The sequence below is a fragment of the Sinocyclocheilus anshuiensis genome, unplaced genomic scaffold (genome assembly GCF_001515605.1).
Source record: "Sinocyclocheilus anshuiensis isolate Anshui unplaced genomic scaffold, SAMN03320099.WGS_v1.1 scaffold1448, whole genome shotgun sequence".
NCBI classification, from domain to species: Eukaryota; Metazoa; Chordata; class Actinopteri; order Cypriniformes; family Cyprinidae; genus Sinocyclocheilus; species Sinocyclocheilus anshuiensis.
Window position 1 is genome coordinate 363,504 of NW_015547730.1, and position 10,573 is coordinate 374,076.

At 37.9% G+C, this 10,573-nt stretch overlaps 1 protein-coding gene across 1 annotated transcript in view; it reads left to right on the plus strand.

Moving 5' to 3' along the window:
• Positions 1-4,451: 4,451 nt before the first annotated feature.
• Positions 4,452-10,573, plus strand: part of LOC107704329 (potassium voltage-gated channel subfamily KQT member 5-like) — a 112,991-nt gene continuing 106,869 nt past the window's right edge. Inside the window, exon 1 of the mRNA XM_016507221.1 lies at positions 4,452-5,152. Coding sequence (XP_016362707.1) covers positions 4,800-5,152 — 353 coding nt within the window. The 5' untranslated portion in view covers positions 4,452-4,799. The remainder of the gene's footprint in view (positions 5,153-10,573) is intronic.

The following is a 10,573-nucleotide window of genomic DNA, read 5'->3' on the forward strand; positions in this document are numbered from 1 at the left end:
CATGTGTTGTAAATATGAGATGACCATGTGGTTAAGCCATATTTGCAAAGGGGCCAAGGCTTACTTTTGAGAACAACCATCCCAATATAAGGGACCGCTGAGCGGACACCTTTCTTATCATATGGGTCCAAATCTAGAGCTCTCACTGTCACTTTTAGAGGGCCGAACCACTCCGCTCTAAAGCTGTAGCCAGATCGTCATTTTCTCTGTGCTTTCGAGCCAAATTCTTCACCTCTGCTATCAGAAAATTTGGATTGTTTTTCTTCATGAGAGACAGGTGTTTCTTTTACTTGATCAGTATTCTTGGGTAGAGGAGAAAAACAATGCTGACTGTTTACAACTTCTAGTATGTGTTCCACTGAGATGATGAAAAAGAAAAAGTATTCACTGCAACATTTCTGTTTGTATACAGGTGTGGCTCATACGATGTGTATGTTTTATATTTGAAAAAAAATGAAAAGAGTTCATTTTTATTATTTCCAAATAATAAAAAAAAGTGTGTGAAAGAAATTTCAACCCAATGTTTGTTCTTTTCTTGTTCATGAAACGTTTTATTTATCAACAGTGATTAGACAAACAGACTTAAGCCCATATATTACCCCAGATTTGAGAAAGTCTGAAAATAAATAAAAGTAATCACTGCTTTTGACCTGCACTTATACTTCCAACATTTCTGACCATATATTTAATCATCTAATAGTGCTTTTCTATAATGTTGGCTCTGGCCAGTACCCTCTAAGATTTTGTTTAGGAGCAATAACATCTGTATGCAATCTGTCTTGTATATGACCCCATTCATGACCTTTCTGAGGACCACAGGAAGTTTCCATCCATTTTCCACCAATCACAGTTCATAAGTGCAACAATAGCAAAAACATAAAATATTTATAATTTCTCACAATAATACTATATGCGCATAAGTGTAGGCTATGTGAGTGGAAAGAAAACCAAAATACAGAGAAATTAAAGTCTCATTCATGACATCATCCAACTTACAGCAGCATTATGGGAAGCTAATACATGTGGGAGGCTAGCTAGTTGTCACGCATCTTGCCCAATAATGGAACATGTTGTCACGGTGTTAAGAATCTGTCATTCATTTTTATATTATCCACCTTATTTTGCAAGGCAAAATGTAAGCGTATTTTATAGCCAAAATAAATAATAACTTGAAGAATAACAAATGGTTAAGTTATTTCCTCTACAAACCAGTGTGTTTATAATTAATACATTAAAAATCAAGTGGAAAGGCTTTTTTTGCATCATTTAAATAGGTATAAAACATCACAGGTGTCATTCATGGGTGGGACACTAAGTCAGTTCAGTCAAAATATATTAAAACTGAATTTTTGATTAGTAATACGCATTGCTAAGGACTTCATCTGGACAGCTTCAAAGGCAATTATCTCAATATTTTGATGTCCAGTACGAATTTCCAGATTCCAGATTTTCAAATAGCTGTACCTCGGCCAAATAATGTCCTATCCTAAAAAAACACATCAATGGAAGCTTATTTATAAATCTTTAAAAAATTGACCCTTATGACTGCTTTAGTGGTCCAGGGTAACAAAAAATATTAAAATATTTCAGATAATTGTTTTGGCTAATAAGTATTGTAATTGTTTCAGTTTCGAACATTCAAACAAATGTGACAACTTTGCCTCACAGAAATGTGACTTGTTTTATCATACTGGATTCAGTCTGGAATAAAGATTTATTTTGAAACATACTGTAAGTGGTTTGAATTGGGTCTTTGCAAAACCACAACAAAACCGCTGCTCGAGAAAACATTGTTATAGCACTTTTGACTCAAATCTTTATAGTTGCTGAAATATAGCTATTTATATATTCTTTGTGGCAATTTACGTCGGTCTGCTCTATTGCAATCCCAATGCTGACAGAATGGCGTCGTGAGAGTTATCCTTGCACTCAGCAGCAGAGGGCAGACGATTGTTAGAATCTTTTTCAGAGATTCGGTTCGTGTGATTACAGTGGAGACTGGAGAATCGTGAACTCAGCACTCTCAGCATCCAGCCAGGACTCGCTTTCTTTGCAATGCTCAGACTTAACCCTGCGGTCAAAGAAGAATTATGCAATTATTGCCATAATTTTAGACCGCAGATTTTAGAGTAAATTTGTCAAATCAAGAACCAGTATGTCCACGTCAGTCTACTACTACAGAGATAGGCTACAAGTAACCAGAGCCTATTAATGTAGGGTACTAACCATCCAATTTAACCAACAAACTCCGACTAAAACAAACAAGTAACTATATGCAATTCACTTAACCTGTATTGTCGTCTATTGCAGAGCCACATAATTGCATGTCCTTCCCCGTTGCCTCGCCAGCTCGCGTCACAGCAGTTAGCCTGATACATGTCCCTGTGTTCAGCCAATGACCCCAGTGCTCCACTCATGACTGATGGCAAGTGATGGTGCTGGGTGCAGCAACAGAGGTCATGGCAAGCAGAATTGATTTCCATTGTGGGCTTTACTGGATCATTTTCTCAAGTTTCTCACCATATAAAACGCATAAGAGAGTAACCTAAGTCTCATTAACACCAGTAGCACGCAGATGGTGAATTGTAGCCTATATTTCTAGCCCTTGATGAGCTAGAATGAATGTGAGTCTGAGGGTAATTATGTCTCTAATGTAGACGATTGGAACTTCGCATACTGTTTACATACATGCTGGATTCTGAGTCATTGGATAGGTTGAGAAGCAAATGGAATGCAGCCCATGATGAGCCACATGTAAATCATCACTTTCCGGCAAATGTAGGTGCTATTGTGATGCTGAGTCCTGAAACAATGTTAAATGGTTTTTGGTATTTAAAAAATGGTGGAAAACAGATCTGAACAACTGAATTTGTATTCACCGTCTTTACTGGTCAATTATTTATACGGACATGCAAATCCAGCACAAGATGTTGCTTAATGCCGCAACACACAATGCTCACTAAAAAGAAAACACAGCGGTCAAGGGAAGAACACAAAGCCACCGTTTCCCAATCACTTGCTGCTGTATGGGATTCATGACGGAAAAGTGCGACTGAAGCTAATAAAACCGATGGAAGAAGCGCCTGCACTGCAGTCTGGTCCATCAGTGACCGTTAAACTTAAGAACGTCTAATTTGACAATCAAATAGACTTAAATTGCTCTTTTGCATATTACTAACGATGTCGGAGTTCCCGAAGATAAAAAGACGAATAAGCATGTTGTCCAATTCTTCTTCTCACAGATGGATCGTTATGATAAAGCAGGAGTTCAGAGTTTAACTGTAGGGGAGGGCGAGCATGCCCACACAGAAAACACAGTGTTCGTGTGGATTTTATTTAGGATTTAGTCACATGGGCTGTCTGACAGTTGTTATAGCCTACTACGAGGCTCTGGATAAAAGGGGAAATGTGCCTAAATAGTTAGCAGTCTTTATTTGAAAGGAAACTTTTATTAGAGACAAAATTCGATTAGAATCTATTTTCAATTTATTCAGAGTGCGAATCATGCTTATTAGCCTACTCATTCTGCGAATTTTTGTTGGTAGGGATCATTCATGGGCCCAATTTGTTGAGCTCTGGCGCAAATATTGAACTGGCTTTTTATAATATTTATTAGGCTATTATTATGATTATTGTTGTTGTTGTTGTTGTTTTCCAACTGTAGCGAATCCGGAAAGCGATCGATTAGAATCTATTTTCAATTTATTCAGAGTGCGAATCATGCTTATTAGCCTACTCATTCTGCGAATTTTTGTTGGTAGGGATCATTCATGGGCCCAATTTGTTGAGCTCTGGCGCAAATATTGAACTGGCTTTGTATAATATTTATTAGGCTATTATTATGATTATTGTTGTTGTTGTTGTTTTCCAACTGTAGCGAATCCGGAAAGCGACATTAGCCTAATACACTGTTGCTATGGTTACCTCCTCAAGCAAACTCGATTTCTGATCTGAAGCTGTATTTTGCAATAAAATGAATGTTTTATGAAAACGATGAAAGGTCCTTTATGTGATGTATATAAAAACGCCGTTCAGCAGTTTGATTTGGCATCATTTGAGAGGTGACTGTCTCCTCTTAATAATATTAACTTAATAAGATTTTTTTTTTACACGGTGATTCCTGAAAGGAACCCTCGTGGGTCTGTCACTGGGGAATCGCACTGTATCAGTTTAACGATTTCAAGAACGAGTTGTTATGCAAATAAACATTTTACTAAGTAAACACGTGCATGGATGCTCAACCGTCAGCTTACCAGCCGGGGAAGCGACAAATAATATGACACAGAACTTCTCATGTCTACATCGTTTATTCAATTATTATTACCAGAAGTGTGAGACTATACCTTAGACTCATAGCGGGTGCTGACTAGGAGCATTTACATGAATATTAAGGAAACGCTTTATATGTGCTGCAGCATGAGTGCGCACGCCGCGCAGAATGGCACAGCTGATTTCCTGTGCGCAGTAACGCCAAGCGTGTGAGTGGAGAGACATCAAAAGCGCGCGCTGGAGTAACACGAGCTGCACACGCAAGACTCAACTGCAGTCATATAAAGTCACTTTGACGAGCTCTTCTCGTGGGTCAGCGCCAGCAGCGACTTTATATACCTCCCATTTACTGAAGTGTGTCCATACCAGGAGCAAAGAAAGTGGCGTTCGCGCGTCACGACCAGAGGTAAATTGTATATTTTGAGTCTTTTTGACATTTCAATTTGGTAGTTTCTTGGCTCTCCCGTCGATTCTACCAGAGATATAACAGTACGCATGCCACGCGTGTTTGGGTCCGCGTTGGTGATGCCATGCCCCGCAACCACAGCGGAGATGAGGCCGGCTCCGGCCTCTGGATGAACACCTCTCCGGAGCAGCACGCCGAAAGTTACGGATTGCATAATGTGGAATGCGGTAATAGGATGAAGAACAATTGTTCACGGCCGGGGGACGGACTGTTGTCCGCATCTCACGCCGGCACAGGTGCATCGGCCACGGAAAGAGAGCGGGGGAAGCAGGGCGCTCGGCTGAGTCTGCTCGGGAAGCCTCTGGTGTACGGCGCGCAAAGCGGCCGGAGAAACGCTCGCTACCGGAGGATTCAGAACTACCTGTACAACGTGCTGGAGAGACCAAGATCCTGGGCTTTTATCTACCACGCTTTTGTGTAAGTGCCGCCTTTATACATTCACAGTCTGCTCGTGTATACTGAAAGCGTTGCACAATTTCTCAAAGTTTTTCAGCTAGAAAACGTGTACCTGTTGCTTTTAAGATTTTTCCGTACTATTGCCACGTATGAATGGAAACATCCCTGAGGTGGGATATCGTCGCTTAAAGCCATATATAAAACCCTTTGTATGTTTCATCTAAATTCAAAATCTATAGATGTGGAATGAAATGGTAGATTGTATTATTTTAGAGGGAATGTGATATTCGACTTTAACTTTGTTGTTTTTATTCTGGTAGTAACGATAACAGCTGAATGATCAGCTGACAGACTACACACAAAACATCACAGCATCAAGAGGGTTGTGTTGTTCTTTTGGGATTTGGTCTTGAAATTTCAATCAAAGCAGGGATTGTTGGAGTGAAAGAACCTGACTTGCTAAATATTCATTCAGAGTAAGACTAATAGTTTGATTGGGATGTGCTCTCAGGATGGGGAAGCTCTGAAAGACTTTAAGAGCTTCTCATTTGTGTATACCAGCATGTATACTGTATACCATACATGTAAACTGTATACCATGAACACACAAAGCAGGCCCAAACAGAGACACAAATAGGAACAAATTTGAAAATTAAATGGGTCTTTGAAATGAAAATGTGTAGGCCTACTCTTGTAATGCTGCTATAAACCATGACTGACTTTCTTTACTGTAACACAAAGAGGGAAGTTTTGCAGTATGTCCTGGTTGCTCTTTTCCACTCAGTTACAGTGAATTGGGGACTGGAGCTTCCAGTATCATGAAAGCAGTCCTGTTTGTTATATTCCAAGTCTTTGCTCATTAAAATTTAGTTTACAAGTTTAATTGAACATCTTCCACAGAGCGGGAAAGATAATCAATGCATAACATCCTAAATTATGGACCATTCCTCACACAAATCTTTCAGGTGTTACTTCAGAAGACTTAAAAGGTCAAAACAGGTTTGGAATGAGTGACCTATAGGGTAAATAAAATATTTTTTCCCTACGTTTTTGTGTGAACTGTTCTTTTAAATCCCAAAAGGGTGTGGGACAAGTTAGGCTTTTGCATCTTCATTTCTGTCAGGCAAAAACAGACCCAGGCTAATGTCATGGTCAGGCAGATTGTGTGATCTACCATTTCTTCTTCTAAAGAAATCAAATTGCTCATCCATGTGAAGTCATTTTCTATGTCATTGGTTTTGTGCAAATCTTGTGTTCATGCATAGCCTGCTGAAAGAAGGACAGGATTTAACACCTGCACATATTATCTTACACACACTTATTTTCATTCCTTCAACACTTTGTTTATTTTTGCACTTGCTTATAAATTCTCCCATGAAATGGTTAGTTAGATTTTATGCTTTTAGTCTTGCAATATTTGTCCTCAGATGATCAGTTTATAAGACTGAGTTGAGACAGGTTATGTTTTCTCTAGTTTGTTGTTGTATGTTCTACAAGGATTGGGCAAGTCTTAATACAATTCATTCCTCACCAAGCGTTCTTTGCAAGCCCAAACACTGTGTTCTTCAGATAATGAGCGTAATAAAGAAGAGTGTTGTTGTGTTATGAGAGTCTATGAGAGAGGTAAGTCTTGCCAAAAAAGGGTCATTGCTGTTTACGTTAAGGATTATATTGGTCTACATCATGAATGTGAGGAGTATTATTAATTATTGTTAAACAGTCATTATATTATTATTATTATTATTATTAAGAAGACATTTTAGTATCTTATGATATTATTTTATGTCAGATCTGCTGAAGTTTTAGTTTTCTTGTTACCATGAGTTTGCTTTTTCATACTATGTTAAAAACATCACGCTAGGAAATGGTGAATGAAGTAATTTGTTAATTTGGTCCTACAGGTTTCTCAAGGATGGCTGTAATTTTGTGTAAATTACAAAATCAGGTCAATATATAAAGACCATGAAATATTTTTTGCCATTTAAAATGGCTGCAGGATGGTCTTCATTTATCCAGGGTGAATCAGAATGTTAATTAACTATACACAAATAACAGTAATAATTTACAGCATGTTGAGCAGAAGCCACACTGCTGAATAAACTCTTTCTTCCAAAACCCTTTCCTTCGTGCATTCGAAGCTCACTTCGGGGGTGGCTTCTCAAAGAATTAAAAAGAATATAAATGATTTGCCAATTTGAGTTTAATGAATCCCCTCTGTACTGTCATTATATACACTATGACTTGACTTAAAGGTGCATTTCAGTTAGTAAGAATTATATCATTGTAATACACTGTTGTTTTCATTTCACCTTAAATGGAAAAATTTAGAAGAAGTCATTCTTGCCAACCTTTACACAAGCTCTGTTACACAAATGCAACTTGGTGTTGAAAAATATTACATCCTAATTAGGGCTGTGCGATATTGAAGAAAAATGCGATATGCTATAACTCATTAAACAATGTGATATTCGATATGCGATACCATAATGCTGTTGCTGAGTCAGTTCTGTGAACTTCTATAACTATCTTGTGCCATATATATATATATATATATATATATGATTGCGATATGTATATTTGCGATATTTCGATAATTTCGATATATTGCACAGCCCTAATCCTAATGAAATCATGATAACCCCATGCTTCGCAGCATTGTCAACTTCCACTTCCCCCTGCCCTGATGCTTTTCAGCAGATGCTGGCCTCGAAGACTCATAAAAGTGTGACATTTGAAGGTGATTGACAGCTGCTGGAGGAGAAAGAGTCAGCAGACTCTTGAAGGCAAAGTGACACAGGCCATGTTGCCCTTGTTTGTGTCAGTCAGACAAAGAGCAGAGGCTTTCCTCTGAGGGGCTATTAAAAATTGTGCTTCTAATTTCATTCTTATTGAAAGAACCGCATAAAAATGTTCTCCTTTTTATAATTTTTAGTTCCTTTTTATGCGAATTAGCTGATGTGCAGCATTATTTTGCATTCGGCTAGTTTATGGAGTTATATTTTCCCATTGTTTGGAGACCATTGACAAATGTTTTAGAGGCTGTTAACTTTCTTGGTTTTCACTCTTGCACTGCACTAGTGGATCTTCAGGCCAAGTCAAAGAGACACTGGAGTGTGAGACCTAACATCTGATGTTTGTAAGCAGAGTTGTCATTCACCACTTAGTGGCTAGCCTATGTTGCTCTTTTTTTTGCTGTAACATCTTACCATACTCTTCCCACCCACTCTCACACACACATATACCACAAATTTACTCATATGCAGATCACCGCGTCACCCATTCCTCTGTACAGCTGTTTTCAAGTAAAGTAATTCAAACTTAAAACTTAAAGACATACTTCACACTAAACACAAACATAAAAGAAGATGTGGGTCACACTTTATTTTAACTATTTAACTATTAACTGCAACTTCTACCTCAATAAACTCCTAGTTTGCTGCTTATTAATAGTTAGTAAGGTAATAGTTAAGTTTAGGTATTGAGTAGGATTAGGGATATAGAATATGGTCATGCAGAATATGTGCTTTATAAATACTAATAAACAGCCAATAGGCTAGTAATATGTATGTTAATAAGCAATTAGTTAATAGTGAGAATTGCTTTCTATACTTAAGTGTTACCAAGATGTGTTTTTGCTCATACAATGAAACCCAATGGGGTCCAAAACAACACTGAACCCCAGTGACATTTATTTTATGGACTAGAGACAATTTTCTAAATTGTTTGTTGTTGTTTGTTTTAATTATCTCTTTAAAGTCAACATGATTTGCAATTCGCAATCAGTTTTACATTCATAACGTTGCGTATTTTAGAGTGATACGGTATTCAATGAGAACTATTGTAGGGCAGAAATGGATTGGAACATAAAATATGGGTGTTGTAGCATGGATATGAATTTGCTAAAATAATGCCTAAATGATTATTGGTTAACATTATCAAATAGCTTTGATAGACTGGCCATCCATCTAGGGTCTTTTCCTGCCTATGGTCCGAGATGCTGGATAGGCTTCAGCAGTCCAAGTGGTTTGGAAAATGTATGAATGGATGTATTATCCAAAAGCCTGTGTTGCCTAAGTGGCATCAAATTACTAAGAGCATGTTTGTACAAGTAAAAGTTTGGTTTCATTTTGACTTTTCTTCTGTTGCCAAAAAAGAAGATGTGAAAGCATCTTTAGTGGGTTCTCTTTTCTTATAACATACAGGAAAGAGAGTCTCAAACAGTCAAACTCATAGTCAGTGAAAGAGTTGTGAGTAATAGAGGGTTTTAGTAAGATGAAAGGTAAGGTATTTTGGTCATCAGACATTTAGTTTCACATTGAACCAGCGGTACAGTGACATACATTTTAGAAGCTTTTAGGTTTTAGAAGACATTCTCTAGTGTCTTACATACAGACACGTGCCCCCATGTACACTCATCAGAAACAGGAAGCTGCCGATCACATTGTGAAACCGCTCTCTGCTGCTTGAACATTTGCAGACACAACTCTACTGATATTCACTCAGATAAAAGTCAAACTGTACTTCTCCTTCTTATGAGGAACTTCCTCTTAGTAGGCAAACACAGTCACATTGAGTCATCTCTATGCTTAGAAAGATCATGATTTTAGTAAATGAAGATTTCTGGACTTTCTGTGTTCTTTCTGAGTCACTGGGTTGTCCCCACTGTTGAATATATTAACCACAATGAAACCCTAACGCACCTGCAGGTGTAGGTAGTATTTGAGCTGAGAAGAGGAACAGTCTGCATTTTGAAAACAGATACTTTTGCAACAGATGAAGTTAGTTCAGATGAATCATAATGCGTAATGCGCTTCTTGAAACTTGCAAACACAGTAAAATATCTAATGAGCGGTGCTTAAAGCAAGTTTGTGATTCTGGCAAAAATTTTTATGATGGCCATTGTATGTATTGTGGCAGTTTAGAAATGAAATGTCCAGTAAGTGCTGGTATAAGGTTGATTGCATTTGAAGATAATGTACCACCTACCCTAAACTAGGGTTTTGACGGTGAGGAAATTTTCCCACCGGTTAATCGACGTGTGACAACACCGATAATAACGGTATCACCATGGGGGCAGGGGCGTTCCCTCTTTTCCTCGTTTTCCTTCGCTTTTAGATAGCTTGTAAAAGCGGTGTGCACATTTTACTTTCACTTTCAAATAGCGGCAATTCGGCGTAAAGCAATTGTTCATTTTTAGTTTGTTTGAATTTTCCCTCTTTTCCTCCCTTCGCTTTTAAAAAGGTTAAAAGCGCCGTGCGCATTTTACTTTCACTTCGAATTAGCGGCAATTTGGCATCAATTGCTTGAATACAACAACAAAATACAACGTCAGACTCACTTTAGCCTATATTTAAAACATAGAATTTTATTAACAAAACGAATAAAAATACACCATGCTATAGGGCAGGCTATGCCTAATATAAAATAACAAATAACTTACAT